The sequence below is a fragment of the Mustela putorius genome, unplaced genomic scaffold, assembly GCF_011764305.1.
Source record: "Mustela putorius furo isolate JIRA1106 unplaced genomic scaffold, ASM1176430v1.1 tig00000242_pilon_pilon_pilon, whole genome shotgun sequence".
Classification (NCBI taxonomy): domain Eukaryota; kingdom Metazoa; phylum Chordata; class Mammalia; order Carnivora; family Mustelidae; genus Mustela; species Mustela putorius.
The window spans coordinates 5,008,278-5,024,930 of NW_025421325.1; the positions used below are offsets into that span (position 1 = coordinate 5,008,278).

The window sequence follows — 16,653 nt, forward strand, 5'->3', positions numbered from 1 at the left end:
ATAAATGAATTCCATTTACTGTGAATGGAAGAGATTATATTTGGTATTACTTAGAAGAAATTGTACATATTGCTGAAGCATGTATGTTTAAAAGTTTACTTCTACATCATTGATAAGAAAGTATTCTAATTTCTAGAGCTGTCCAATAAGGAGTCATTAAAAAAAAAACTCATTCAAATGTTACTTATAAATTAAGTAAAATAAGAACTTAAAGGACTTAAGTCAATAAAAATGATAGAATCAGTTAATGTATATGACATGATTAATTTTATAATTGCTCATAAGTATTGGGATATGATTCCAATATAGATTTCACCAAAATGCAGGTGATAAAAAAGCTCAGCAATTTACATTTGTCATCCTGTTTTTTGCACATTTACTTAAGATACAAAGACAGGAAATCTTACCTTCTTGATAGGCTCCATCTGCCATGACTAAATGAAGAATCTTGGCATAAAGATGTTCATGTTCATTTCCTAAAATATCCTGAACTATTGTTGAACAAATCTCAATATTTTCATCTTCATCTTCATGAATAGCCTATACCAAATTTCCAAATATAAATATATGATTATTAACATTCTCTAGAGACTTTATTATTTATAATAAATCCAACGACCTATAAAAATCACTGATATTTTACTAGTAATTCAAAAAGAGCATATTTCAAAATTAATTTTTTTTTTAAAAAGTAGGCTTTACATCCAAGGTGGGGCTTGGACTCATGGCCTTCGAGATCACGAACTGGATGCCCCAAACTTAAAACGTTTTTTAATTGACATTTTACTTACTTTTATTTTCTCATAAACCTCAAAGAATTTTTCAAAGCCTATTTCCTGCTCCAGGTGAAGTCTCAGTTCCTCTAAATGGTTAAAGACACTATCGTATTCACATTCACTAGTAATTTCACCATCACTGTTATCTAAAAAACATAAATTAAAAGAAGATATTTTATGACTAAAAAGAATAAATAAAATCTTTAAAAAATAAAAAAAGAATGAATAAAATAATTCTTACCCTAACAGACTAAAATTCTTTTTGATGAGTGACGTCACTGAAAGACTACTTGTACTTACAATATATAAGGTTTTGTCATTACAATTATTGTCTTTTATGGAGGAAATCAATGTATATACAAATGTCTTAACAAGACTGTTACTTTGGGAATCTTTTCTTTTATAGACATAAACAGTAAACCAAATTAAAAACATTCTAACGAAGTAAAAAATGAAAAAAGCATGCCCATATGTTCTGTGCTGCAGCAAACCAACCATAACTGTGTTTAAAAATTTGACATTAAACATGAGCTAAAACATGAAAAAGCATGCAGGAGGCAGATGACTTATGCTACCTATTATAAAACTTCAGTAAAACATTTATAAAGTATTATAAATGCTATATATGTTTTATGTCATGTACATGTCCAAGCACTTTATGTTATCTTTAGTACTAGAAAAATAAGTCAAGAAAGATAAGAAAACAATAAAAATGTTTCAAAAGCATTTCCAAAATTTGATGGGAAAGAAATGGAACAAATGTATATGGGCATTTGTGTGAAAAGAAAAAGAATGAATAAAAGTCAGAGACACAGAAGGATACTTCAGTTTTATTTATATTAGAGAACTTCCTATCAGGTACCAGAAAAATACTCTGATTGAAATATGTGTATACACTGAAAAAAAAAAAAGCCCCACGATCATTACTATGTACCTGAGTGCCATGCTTCATTTAGGGCACTTTCACTGCTGGGATTGTCATCCTCATCTGCCAGATCTGTCCCATTTGCAGTCTGCTCTATGTCACTGTTCTTTAAGACTGATTCTTCCTCCTCACTGTATTCTTCACCAGGTTGTTCCCTAAGTAACTGTTCCATAGAGGCCTGAAGCTCTTGTAAATCTGTGTCAGTTTCTTCAAAAACACTGAAATTTTAAAAAGTTAAACTAAACATTACCAAAATGTCACCTTATTTTGAAATTTTACTTCAATATACATGTATTCCTTTCTGCTTAAAAGTACTAATAGTAGATAAAAAGAAATCTGAAAAAACCTACATAGTGGTTTTTAACAAAGTAACTGAAGATTAATACAATTATAAATATAGCACATGACACATTCTAGAATACATAAGCTGGAAGATGAACTTGTTTAAAATGATCCTGATCTGCTAAAAGAGATTAACGGAACTATCAATATTATACATTGCTTAAATTTTGAAAGACTGTTTCAGTATTTTTTTTTTTAAAGATTTCATTTATTTATTTGACAGACAGAGATCACAAGTAGGCAGAGAGGCAGGCAGAGAGAGAGGAGGAAGCAGGCTCCCTGTTGAACAGACAACCCGATGCTGCGGGGCTGGATCCCAGGACCCTGGGATCATGACTGGAGCCGAAGGCAGAGGCTTTAACCCACTGGGGCTAGACTAAAGAGATTTTTTTACATGCTTTCTAAAAAAAATACTGAATATTCAAATATTTTTCTTCTATGTAATTTTGAACATTTAGTAAAATCTTCATGTAGATGTATAATAGTAGTATACTATATGAAAGGCTTTCCATATAAACACTCATTAGATATTTGAACTTTCAGAAATGGAAATACTTATGGAATTATATGTTCAGGTGAATAGTATGACCTAGTAAATAAAAGTCATCAGAAATCTTATCTTTCGATGCTTATTTTTGAAAACATTTCTAAAATACATAACAAATGGACTTTACTGAGTAATTAGAATATACTAACCATAATAATCTTCACTGGATTATCTTGTTTCCAAGGCACTGTTCAGGATATTAATTTTACTTTCAAGGGATTACAGATGCTGGAATTAATTAATTTATGTAAATACTACCCTTGATTTATATAGTACTTTAGTTTATTAAGCAGTTTTAGCCTATTACTAAAATTTTATCTACACATAACTCATAATTCATTTTAGAGATACGGACACAGAATTAAAGTGTTTAAATTATTTGCTCAAGGTTATACAGTCAATAAATAGCAAATAAAGATTGAAATCTAGGTCTTCTTATCACTTCTACAATACCCCAAGAATGTACTCATCAACTTTATTTATCTTAATTTGCCTCTTTCTACTAAAGTGGCATGCAAAGGGAAAAGTCTGTAGATTAAGAGTTCATTGAAATTTTAGATAAGTGAAGTCTTCTGAAAGAGATTATGTACGATGTTGAGGATTTCATCCACCAGAAAAGCGATGCTGAATAGAACATAAAAGTTGATTAAAGCCTTCAAGTTTAGATTCCAGTCAAACAAGTATTTACTGAAAACTAATATAGAAATGGTATTATACAAGATCTTAAATAAAACTTCCATTAATGGAAAAGAAAATACTCTTTTAAAGTAGAAATATCTCTATTTAGTATTTATGTGTACAAACTTCTACACTCCGACTTTGTAGCAGGTATAGAAAAGCAAAGCATCTAATTAGAATGAGAGAATATGTCTAATCTTATGGATCACCCTATTAGTAACATTGAACTTTATATTTAATTACATAATATGCACATCTGCTATGTACCATTACAACAATGACAAATAATCTGTTGACAAAATCTTACTATGGCCAACCCAGCAGAATTAGTGCCCAGCACAGATGGTATTAAAGTAAATGGGGCTGCCAAGTCTGCCATTATAAGAAAAGTATAAGACTAACATCTTTTTTAAAAGATCCATTTTAGGGGCGCCTGGGTGGCTCAGTGGGTTAAAGCCTCTGCCTTCAGCTCAGGTCATGATCCCAGGGTCCTGGGATTGAGCCCCACGTCGGGCTCTCTGCTCTGCAGGGAGCCTGCTTCCTCCTCTCTCTCTGCCTGCCTCTCTGCCTACTTGTGATTTCTCTCTCTCTCTGTCAAATAAATAAAATCTTTAAAAAAAAAAAAAGATCCATTTTAAAATCTGGCCTTGAATTCACATTTTAGTAGATTTTATTGTAGGACCTTGAGTGAAGTTTGGACACCCCGCCCCCCCAAAAAAAAGAAAGAAAAGAAAAAGAAAAAAATCCCAAGGAAAATTTTGTGGTATGGACTAATTTACTTTAAAAAATAACTCGGTTTTTAAAATTTTAAGTTAATATTAAAAGCTTCTAAACTTCAATTTTAAAATAAAATTCTGCCATCAACTAGTAATTAAAAGAACACAAGCCACAAACAAATTGCTGTGCAGTCAGATAAAAACTGATGACTTTATAAACACCTAGAGGAAAAACTGTACCTAGCACTCTGTCAACCACAAAGGTGCTGATATGTTGTCATGTTCCCCAAGAGGCTCAATAAAAACACATGAAGTGCTGATGACTACCCCTAAGCAGAAGAAAACAAGGATAAAAGGGTAACTTCCTGTAAAATCTGAGGACACTAGCAAAAATATAAAGAACAGTATGAGACATGAAAAAAAGGGTGAAAAAACCTTTAATAGAAACAGTTTGGTTAAAAATTTAAGAAACAAGAGGCACGACTTAAGAAAAACAAACAAACATAATACCAGAAAATAGTGCTAGATACAGTGGCTCTGGCTCAACTATTGCAGGGGGGCAGGAAATCAAGAGACTGACAGTTTTTTTCTATTAAAAGATGTAAAATATAGAAACTTAAGCTCAAAAATATCAGAAAATAAATCATAAAAGTCCCAATATTTTATGCCATATTTTCCTGGTGATCTGGATACACTATACCTTCTCGAACACTTTATTTTCCCCCCATATTGGGTAACATTTGTCTGAGGGGGTGAGAGGGCTTACTTGTCCTGTCCAAGGGGCTATCACTTCCTATAGTTCTCAGAAGGGTTGGTTAAATTTGCCTCGTAGATTCTAAATTCCCCATGAATCATGAAGAAAGGAATTTTGCGAAAGCAATTAAATTACATGCAGAACACACATGTGCCCACACACATGCAAACAAAACAACTAAACTACCTGCTAAGTTCCCACTGTCATGGTTTCGAAATCATATATAGCAGGAGAGAGATGTAGAGGCTTTCTGGTCTTTTCCCTGGGGAACTGTAGAATAGTTCATATCTCACAATTTTCCATTGCAATTCCTGTATCATGTGGTGTTAAACTGTTAAACAGTCATTATTCTGCTAATATTCCTTCATTTAAACAATATTTATTAAACATGTACCATGGACAAGTCAATGTGCTAGATGCTCAGTGCTGAATATGACAGAAAGCACACTCATATTCCCCAAATGAGGGTCAGTCATTATATTACTTAGAGGCTAATATACATATCAAAACTTGTATGACTGTACTTTAAATATGTTGTAAAAAGATAAAGGAGTGGTGAATTAACAGCTACAGATAATTTTTTAAAATTGTTTAGGTGAGTTACATCTCCAAAGTTCACATAAACTCAGAAATTCTGTTAGTGCTAGTATTTATTAATGACATCATGCTCACATGTCTTCAGAATCAGAAGGTCCTTCTTTAATATGCTCATCTTCAATTTCATCTATTTCAAGATTGTCTTGACATACATCTCCTACAGTGGGAACATCCATCAATGTTCTGAACAATTTTGAGAGATCTGGAAGTGAACATGTCCTCAACATCTAAAAAAGTCAACAGACTTCTTAGTAGGAGTAAGATTATTAGAAAATAAAAATGAAATTAAAAAATTAGAAAGTTAGAGCTAATACTAATTTTTTATCTTATATCATATATTTAGAGTTAGAAGTTTCAGAAGTGACTCATCTAAGATTAGAACTTAATTTTCTTGAATTTTAGCTCTGTAATTTTTCAGTGAGGAAAACTAAACAAGTGAGTTATGCTTAGGTTTCAAAATTCAAGGTATAGGGATTCACTTTATTCACCATTTAAAGGCAAGGAGAGGTGTTTAGTCAGAGTATACCCAGGGAATGGAATTAGAAATCTGTCAGAAATTGGCAGTGCCAGAAACTGCCAATTTGCTCCTTCTCACTCAAGACCCATACTGTCCCTCTTTCCTTGTATCTCTTTCTCTCACTGGCCAATTTTCCCCATATATTTTTCCCAAATCCTGAACTGAGTTTGTCTGAAGATTTGCAAAGCATATCACATATAATTGGTGGCCCTTTGTATCATTCATCCTAGGAGCTGCTGGGTAGCCAACAACAGTTAAATAAAAAAACTTCATATTAGTGAAAAAAAAAAAGTCTAACATCACTTCCGTAAACAATGGACTGTAATTGCAGCCTTTCCCAAAAGAGGGTAAGGGTGGAAAGACAGGTACTTTGATGTTTGTATGGAGAATCATTTATAGCAGCAGGTAAAAAGGAACTGACTTGAGAAAAAAAAACAATGTACAGTTGAGGTGTCTAAAATTTGAATTTGTTTGGGAAAGACCAGGGATAGAAGAAAGTGCCCCTGTCCACCAACCTATCAGCAATTAGAATGTGATAGATAGGCAGGATGATCAAACAAATGTCTATATACATAAGTCTCAGAATTTGGTTAATAAACCTAAAGGAACCTGTTGAGATTTGAAATGTAACTCCTAAGGCCCTGGTAAGAATCCTATACCAGATTGGAGACTGTGAAGAAAACATAATGTTTAGCATATTAATGAAAATTTATATACTTTGCCAAATTAATTGGTACAATCTGTTTTTGAAAATAAAGGAGGACAGATTTCCAATATTTGAACATAATTTACATATTATAGCACAAGAAAAAGATGGTTATGAACTACAAGATGGGTAGATAGGTTGCTTGTTAAAACACTTAATGATGGTACTGAAAGTATATCTTTTACTGAATCTCCCACTGTCAGCAGAATTTATGCTTGACTTGTTTATTATTTGAATCATGTATATTATAAACCAATAGTGTGCAAAATACGCATATGGTAACAGTTTCTCCAGATAAATGCTAATCAATAAAAATATAGAGCATATATGCATTATACACTTAAATTCAAGAGGACTCTATATAAAAGATGCAACCTTTGTTAGGCTGAGATAAATTTTCATCCTGGCTAAAAAGAAATCTCAATTTTAGTTTATTCATTTCACTAATTATAATAGCTTTCCTAACCTAAGGTAAAATAACACAGTAGAAAGAAATTTCAAGAGGTATGGAATTTGGCAATTTTCCTCTAGGCATGGAAATGGGTATATGCACCCATCAGTCCAACAGCTATCTGTCCTATATTAAAAATGTTTCATGTGCAGTGTTCTTTGATAAGTATTTTAGGTGTTTTTGTTTTGGGTTAAGTTCTACTTTTTCTAAAAATGAAGAGAACCACACGTTGGTAGACAAAGGCTATTTCTGTTATTCCTGATAATGTTTAAAGCAAAAACAATAACAATTTATTGTGGTGTGTGTAACATGTGGATATAAAATATAAGAGAACAATGCCAAAACTATAGACAAGAGGGTGGAAATACACTGTGAAAAGGTTCTTATGTCATATGTGAGTGATATGATATTATTTGAAGACTGTAAAAAGCTAAAATTGCATCTTGAGAGCTAAAATTTACAACTAAGTTTTTGAAAATATCTATACTGGCAAATAATAGAGATAAAACAAAATGTTAAAAATACTCAATCCAAAAGAAGGGAGAATAAAAGTAAAATAAGAATAGAAAAAGTGATGAGACAAGTATAAAACAAATAACAAAATGGTAGGTTTAAATTTAATCATACCAATAATATATCGAAAATTACATGAAAAGTAAATGGCCAAAAAAAAAAAGTAAATGGCCTAATCACTTTAAATAAAAGAGGTTGTCAGACTGACTAAAAAGCAAGACCTGACAATGTGACAGCTACAAAAAAAAAATCTACTTTACATGAAAGTCAGTGCAATTACAAGTTAATGTTTGTGTGTGTGTGTGTGTGTGTGTGTGTGTGTAAAATAATGTAAAATAATGTGTATGTATCCTTAACAAATAATAATCATCAGAAAGCTAGAATGGCTATATTACAACCAGAAAAAATAGATTTTAGAACAGGTGATATGACCAAGAATAAGGAGAGTCATTTCATAATGATAAAGAAAGCAATTATCAAGAAGATATAAAGATTATTAATTTGTATTCAATTGACTAGAAATTTCAATACTCCTTTTCCAGTAACTGATAAGCAGAGAGATAATTAGTAAGACACAGAAGATGAACACTATCAAACAAAAAGTGACCTTTCATAATAATAAACCTATCAATTCATCCAGAAGGTATAGTAATACTAAATTTTTATTCACTCAGTAACAAAGTTTCAAAATACACGGAACAAAATTTGACACAAATGAAAAGATAGATAATTAGTTTTTTCTCAAAAAATAATATAACTAGATAGATAAAAAAGTAGTAAAGATAAAGAAGACTTGAATAGCACTATCAACCAATTTGACTTAATCCTTGACATTTACAGGATATTTTACATGATGGTCACATATTCTCAAATTCTGAAGATCATAAATTTGTTTTCACAGTTCATTATCTTTGAAAACTTGACTGCTATTAGACAAGTGGGAGAATTTAGCAATCTCTACATTTAAAATAAGCATAAGAAAACACTCCAAAAAATAAAACAGATCCAATTTGAAAATTAAATTGAAAATCAAAATGACATATTTAAAAAGGATAAAAGAATTCAGGTAATTCATTCCCATTTAGGCTTACATACATGAAAAATGTTCAACCTCACTGGTAAACATAGAAACACAATTTTTTAAAAAAAATATAATTACTCACTCACTAAATATAAAATTTTTAATTGAATGATAACTGTTGGTGCTTTTTAGAATACAGACTCTTACATACTACTGAGGCATTATAAGCTATTTCTTAAAGGCAAATCAGGCAATATCCAATATAACTTTTGAACTCCACTTACAGAAATTTACTTTATGAAAATAATTGTGGCTATTGTCAAAGATACAGGTGTAGGTGGTTACTATAACAAAAACTGAAAGCTAAAGGCCCAACAATAAAAACAGATTAGTTAAAAAAATTATATATAGCATAGCAGCTTAATGGAATTTGTGATTCTAGATAATATGAGATTATTTGATGATATGACAAAATGCTATTTTGGTAATAATTTATAATATTAACATTTGTAATAATTTTATAGTACATATTAACAGAAAAGCAGGTTATAAAAATATGCATAATATTCTATTTTAACAAAAAGTTTTATATATGTAATACTTACATATATAAAATCTAACAAAATAAGTGATTTCTTTATATTTTAAAATTTTCTATAGAGATAATATTGTAATTTCTTAATAAAAATTGGTTACATATTTTCAAAAATACCAAGTGAAAAAAGACGTTTGAAAATTTTTTGCCAGAAAGTGCATATGAATATCTATTACCCTTTCTATATCAAATTAGGCAAACACATTTCTGTCTCCTTAACATATATTGCTTAAGTTTAGTCTTATATGAAAAACGGAAGTTGGATTGAGTAGTGAGGAAGGGAAATGGTGTAAGAGGGATTTTACTTAAATAAAAGTAGACCCTATAAAAAGAATCCTGAACAAGGAGCCAATGAAATAGTTTTTATCCTAATGGTACTCTCAGTGTACTCAATTTTACTCTCAATGGCAACTTCTTTTCAGAATCCCAGAGAAGATGGAAGTTTTTTGTTCTTTTTGTTTATGTGTGTGTGTAAGAGTTTAAAACTCAGTATTATGGCTTATTAAAGAAAAACAATAAATAAGAAATGTTACTAAAACAGATATTTTCCATTGGAGGTGTATACTTGCCTTTGGGTTGTTTGCATCAAATAGACCAGTTGAAAGTCCGATCAGCAAGGAACTCTGGTTTTTATTTTTTGGTGGTGAATCAGAGCGAGAGCGAAGCGGAAAGGATTCTTCTGGTGAACACAGAACTGACTGAATTTGAGAGACTACGTTCAAGTGTTTTGAAAGAACCACTCTATGGAAAAATGGCTCTGGTTGCACAGGTTTATCTATATCACATTTAGGGTGCTGAGAATCACTTATTTCAGGTCCTGTGATATAAAGGAAAGATTTTGTGATAAGTCTATACAGTACTTAAGCTCTATGTGATACTGAGAAAAGCACAGTATTTAACATGAGGCTTACTTATATCGACTTCACTAAGGTGGTCCACATTCCTTGGGATTTCATCTTCAGAAACTTCATTTTGCTGAGCAGTGATCCTATCTTCCATCCTGCACAGAAGGATACATCAGTAGAAATGCAATTTACTAGAAATAAAAGCACTCCCAAATTAAAAAAAAAAAGGAGTACAAGTTCACTAGCATGCTGTGGTCCCTCTTCCAAATATTTTCCTCATTTATGTATGTGGATATATATATATTTTTCTCTCTCATAAGTACATTGTATTTTTTACCCTGTTAAAACCTTCAATCATAATCCCTAATCAGTCACAAAAACCAGACTCACCGTTTCTTATAACTATGGTTCCCAAAATGTGTTCCCTAGACATTAGGAACACACAGAAACTTGTTCAAAATGCAAATTGCTCAGGGCCTACCCCAGACCTATCAATCGGAAGCTTTGGGGGATAAAGTCCAGCAATTTATTTTAATAAATATCAAAGTAATTCTAATCTTTGCTAATATTTGAGAACCACTACTTTAAGCAATCAAAATGCCCCTTAACAGCAGAAAATATAAAACTGTACCATACTAATACTATAAAATATTATGCAGCTGTTAAGAAAATGAAACAGAAATCTATGTGAAATACTGTGGAATGACAGTCTATAAATAAATTAAATGTAAATAAATATATCTAATATATATTATATAAGTAAAATAATATACTTAAGTAAACAAAGTAGAAACATAAATATTTATATATTTATTTAATATATATTGCAACTTATTTATAATATAAATAATATATTTTATAAGTAAAAGAAATAAAATAAATTAATAAAATAAATTGATAAATTTATAAATAAAATATTTTATTAAGTAAGCAAAGTAATCTACAGATCGATTTGCATTAAATAATGTTAGGTTTCAAAAAATGGTATGTAGGGGCGCCTGGGTGGCTCAGTGGGTTAAAGCCTCTGCCTTTGGCTTGGGTCATGATCCCAGGGCCCTGGGATCAAGCCCCGCATCATCGCGCTCTCTGCTCAGCAGGGAGCCTGCTTTGTCCTCTCTCTCTCTGCCTACTTGTGATCTCTGGCTGTCAAATAAATAAATAAAATCTTTTTAAAAAAATGGTATGTAGGGGCGCCTGGGTGGCTCAGTGGGTTGGGCCGCTGCCTTCGGCTCAGGTCGTGATCTCAGGGTCCTGGGATCGAGTCCCGCATCGGGCTCTCTGCTCGGCAGGGAGCCTGCTTCACGCTCTCTCTCTCTCTGCCTGCCTCTCCATCTACTTGTGATTTCTCTCTGTCAAATGAATAAATAAAATCTTTAAAAAAAAATGGTATGTAGCACAGTATAAAATATAGAATGATATGCACCAAAAAGTTTTAACACTAAAAGAAAGTGAATTAATTGAGGAAAAAAGGTAAAGAACTGACAGGTTTTATCTCAATAAAGCTGGAATTAAATTCATGTATTATATATATTTTTTTAACAAAAATTTAAAGACTGGAAGAATACAGTCCAAAGGTTTCAAACAAACACAGAAAAAGATGCTCATCATCACTAATCAAATCATTTGCATTTGATTTGAAATGCACATCAAAACCAAGTAAGATATCATCTCATATCTGTTAGAATGCTATCACTAAAAAGACAAGAGGTAAGTGTTGATGAGACTGTGAAAAAAAGGGAATCCTTGGGAGGCCTGGGTGGTTCAGTTGGCTGAGCGTCTGTCTGCCTTTCACTCAGGTCATGATACCAGGGTCCTGGAATGGAGCCCAACATTGGGCTCCTTGCTCAGCAGGGAGTCTGCTTCTCCTTCTCCCTGATACTCTCCCTGCTTATGCTCTCTCTCTTTCCCAGACAAATAAATAAACAAATCTTAAAAAGAGAGAAAAAAAAAAAAAAGAATCCTTATGCATTGCTGGTGAGGATGTAAATGGTGTGGCTACTACAAAAAACAGTACAGTTTCCTCTAGAAATTAAAAATAGAAATACCATACAATCCAGTAATTCCATTACTGGGTATTTATCCAGAGAAAACATTAATTTGAAAAGATCTCTGTATCCCTATGTTTATTACAGCATTATTAACAATAGCCAAGATTTGAAAGCAACCCAAGTGTCCACTGACAGATGAATACACACACACACACACACACACACACACACACACACGGAATATTATATAGCCATAACAAGGAATGAGATCTGGCCATCTGCAACAACACAGGTGGACATAGAGGGTATCATGCTCAGTGAAATAAGTCAAAGAGAGAAATATAAGAACCATGTGATTTCACATATTATATGTGGGATCTAAAAACCAAATGAACAAACAAATGAAGCAAACAAAAGCAGAAACAGAGACATTAATACAGAGAAATAACTGGTAGTTACCAGAAGGAAGGGGGAGTGAGAAGATGGGCATAGGGGTAGGGGGGTAGGGGTTAGTTAGTAAGAGGTCCGTGGTTTCAGTTATGGAATGAGTAAGTCATGAGGATAAAGGGAACACAGACATAGGGAATATAGTCAAGGGTATTGTAACAGTGTTGTATGGTGATAAATGATAGCTACACTGGTGATAACACAGTATAAAGTACAGAGCTGTCAGAAACTAGTGTAACATTTTGTGTCAACTATATTGCAATAAAAACAACAACAAAAAAACAAACAACAACAGTACCAGTAACTTATCTCTGCAAGTTTGGCTTATAAGCAGTTTTTGTTTTCCTAATTCTTTTTAATGCTTCTCAAATTTAAATAATTTTTTACTTTTTCAGGTTTAAATTTTGAAAATTTTTCTATTTTTGATTTTCAAAGTTTTCATTTCTAATCATACAAGTAACACTTTTCTTCACTGAAAATGTAATGTTCCTTGCTTCCTCAGAAAGTTGAACACAGAATTACCAGATGCTGCAGCAATTCTACTCCCAGCTATACACTCAAAAGAATATGGGTCTGCAAATAAAAGCTTGTACACAAATATTCATACAAACATTTTCAACAGCCAAAAGGTAGAAACAATCCTGGAAATGACCCACTGTCATATGCTGAATGCCCATCAACTCTTAGTTGCCCACCCTGCCATCAGCTTGGTATATATCTTCCCATATTTTTCCTTGAATTTTAGAGAAATTGTGTTATTTTAACATATAGAAATGCCTTTTTATTCAGTACTATCATATTAATCATTTGATAATTGGGGCATATTTCCATACTGATACATGAAGCTACATTTTATTCTTTAAAGTGCTATCTACTGTCCACAGTGCAGTATACAGAAACTTCTTTATTTTTAGCAGCTTCCTTATTAATGATTACACTCTTTCAAATTATTTGTTATGATTCTCCTACAATAAACATTCTTGCATATGCCTCTTTGTGCTCATTGTAAGTAATCTTAGAGTAGATACCAAAAAATAAAAGATGTATTATTACAGGATATATATTATTATTATTTTTAAAAAGATTTTATTTCTTTATTTGACAGAGCAAGAGGGACCACACGCAGGAGGAGTGTGAGAGGGAGAATCAGGAAGGAAGAAGCTCCTCAGCAGGGAGCCCCATGTGGAGCTCATCCCCAGGAGGACCGGGGGATCATGACCTGAGCCAAAGGCAGACACTTAACCACTTGACCTTCTCAGCACCCAGGAGCCCTAGATATGCACATTTTAAAGTAACAAAATCGGCAAATGGATTTCAAAACTGGCTCTCCCAATTCTTATGTGTGCTTGCAATGTATCAACGGGCCCTAGGGCCCAACCTCACACCAGTATTTGATGTTATTATTTGCCTTCCTCCTGGCTTCCTGTTATTTTTGTGAAGAAACTTTCACTAGGAAAACATCTGGACTCTTGGCCCACCTCTTATTTACTCCTCTTCTTTGAGGAAGAACAAGTATCTGACATTCATGCATTCATAGTTCTCCCCTGAGTAAAGTTAGTCAAAGAACTTAGGAATTTGATGTCTTTTTTCTCACTGTATTGTATTTACTAGCCATATATGTGTTTTCCTCCCTTGTAAACAGCTATATTCATATTTTTCCCCATTTTTCTCTTGGGCTTTGATCTTTTATTTCTTAATTTGCCAAGTTCTTTATGAATTGTGGATATTAATTACTAGGGTGCATCCTTTCTATTTGTTGACCTTTACGTCTTTAATAAATCAGATATTGTTTTGTTGAATGGCTTTAGAAATGGAACTTTTATTTTCAAATTGTGTTTAAGTGCTAGATATGCTATGTACTATAGAGAAACACAATATTTTTAGCTATTTCCTTATTAGTGATTATTTAGACTATTTCAAATTATTTGCTGTAAGCATTTTTTATAACAAGCATTTTGGCATTTTTTGTGTGTACTCATGTCCAAGTCCAGCCCTCTTCCTATTTTTATAGATAAAGTTGTATCAAAACAGTCACACTTATTTGTCTATGTAACACCAATGGCTGCTTCTGCACTACTCAGGCAGAGTTGAGTAGCTGTATCACAAACCAAATAGTCTACCCGACACTGAAATTTTTACTACTTGGCTCTTACAGAAAAGGATTGATGGTCCCTGTTACAGACAATGGCAATGGAAGAAACTTCCAATTATTTTTTATAAAGGAACCATAATGATGACAAAATCCAACAATAATTTCCCACAACCAAAAGGAACTGCAAATGACTCTTGCAAGTATCAATATAAAAATTCTAAAATATGTAATTACCTTAAAATAGTATGTCATGAATAAAAAGAAACTACTTAAGGTATGCAGGATGGTTTATGTTAAGTAATCCATTAATGTAATTAATTATACAGTTGACCCTTGAACAGTGTGGAGGGATGGGGTGCTGGCTGAATCCCCTATGCAGTCAAAAATGTGTGTGTAAATTTTGACTCCCCCAAAACTTAACTACTAATAGACTACTGTTGACCACAGCCTTCATGATAACACAGTTGATAAACATATATTTTGCATGTTATATGTATTATATGCTGTATTCTTCTTTTTTTTTTTTTTAAGAGATTTTATTCATTTATTTGGCACAGAGAGAGCCTGACACGGGGCCCGATCCCAGGACCCTAAGATCATGACCTGAGCCAAGGGCAGCAGCTTTAACCCACTAAGCCACCCAGGTGCCCCCGTCTACTGTAGTCTTAAAATCCCGAACTTTTATTTTTGTCTGTATTCCAAGCTACACAGTTCCCCTGCCAGTTTTTTTTTTTTCCCCAAATTGCCACAAACCTCCAAAAAATTTTCCAATATATTTATTGGAAAAAAAAATCCATGTGTAGAACGAGCTGCCATGCAGCTCAAAACTGTGTCATTCAAAAGTTAGCTATACTAATAAAGAAAGGAAAACATATATATAAGCAGTTCCATAGAGAATAAAAACTATTTGGCAAAATTCATTCCTAACTTAAAAAAAAATCAAAGTATCAATAGAAACTATCTTAGTTAAAAGGTATAGTCATGCCTAATGATGGTTAAGAAGAGAAGCATCTTCACTAAAGTCAAGAACAACACAGAGGTACTCCCTATTTCCAATATTTGACATTGTATAAAAGAAACTAATGAAGGCAATTACAGAGAAAAAAAATCAGTGTTAAAAAAATTGGAAAGACATAAAATCATCACTGTTTTCATATGATATAATTGTATATCTGAAAAAAGCAAAGGATTCAACTGAAAATCTATCCTGAACAATAGTAGGTATCAATAAGATAGTGCAGTACAAAATCTATATAAAGAAATCTAAGCTTTCATACACACAACCTTCTAGTTATAAGATCTCATGGAAGAGGGACCATTTATAACACCAAACAAAAGAATATTTCTATGAATAGGGCTTACCAATAAAAGTGTAAAGCCTAGATGAAGGAAACTATAAAAATACTCAAAACTTACTCAAAAGAAAGGCCTATCAGGTTCTTCATGGACAGGAAGAAAACATCATGCTGATTTTCCCTATGTTAATCTATGAATTTAATATCTCAATAAAATACCAATTGATTTTTTTCCTGGGGAAGTTAGGCAAAATTTAGTAAATTCTAAATTCAAAGGAAATATTACACAAGCAAAAGTAGCCAAGAAAACTGAAAAAGAACAAAATTAAGAAAATTCAGTATGTATTAAAAGTGGCATTTTTTAATGTATGCAGGAAAGATGAACTTTTTAATAAACACAAGTAGGAAACAGGATAGCCATCTGAAGAAAAACTAAACCCCTACTCCAGAATAAATTCCAAATAGATTAAAGATTTAAATGTAAAAAGTACCCACATTGAAAGTACTAGAAAAAAGATTGAAAAATTCTTTGAGAATCTTAGAAAGAACCAAATATCTCTGAATGATTATTAAAATCCAGGTAAATATGACAATTAAAAAAAAACTTCTGCATGTCAAGTATCTCTAATATTTAAAAAGTTCTTACTAATTTTTAAAATGGATCAAATATATACATACAGAGAACTCACATAAGAAATACACATGAAACTTAAACATTTTGAAAAAAATGTGCTCACTTTACCAATAATAAGAGATGGATAAAGTAAGAACCCAAACCAAGATACTATTTTTTAACCAATCAGAGTGGCAAAAATAAAAAACTTTGACATAAGTTTGGCAGGGCTGGG

The 16,653-nt window shown here is 32.3% G+C and overlaps 1 protein-coding gene across 5 annotated transcripts in view; it reads right to left on the reverse strand.

Annotated features, from left to right (window-relative positions):
- The window catches only part of NEK1 (NIMA related kinase 1), a 209,805-nt gene that overhangs the window by 18,754 nt on the left and 174,398 nt on the right, over positions 1–16,653 (reverse strand). For all 5 annotated transcript variants that reach the window (XM_004758106.3, XM_045078305.1, XM_045078304.1 and 2 more), the window contains 6 exons: positions 10,050–10,138; positions 9,708–9,955; positions 5,411–5,562; positions 1,711–1,919; positions 792–922; positions 408–540 (listed from right to left, as the gene is read on the reverse strand). In XM_004758106.3, coding sequence (XP_004758163.1) covers positions 408–540; positions 792–922; positions 1,711–1,919; positions 5,411–5,562; positions 9,708–9,955; positions 10,050–10,138 — 962 coding nt within the window. The remainder of the gene's footprint in view (positions 1–407; positions 541–791; positions 923–1,710; positions 1,920–5,410; positions 5,563–9,707; positions 9,956–10,049; positions 10,139–16,653) is intronic.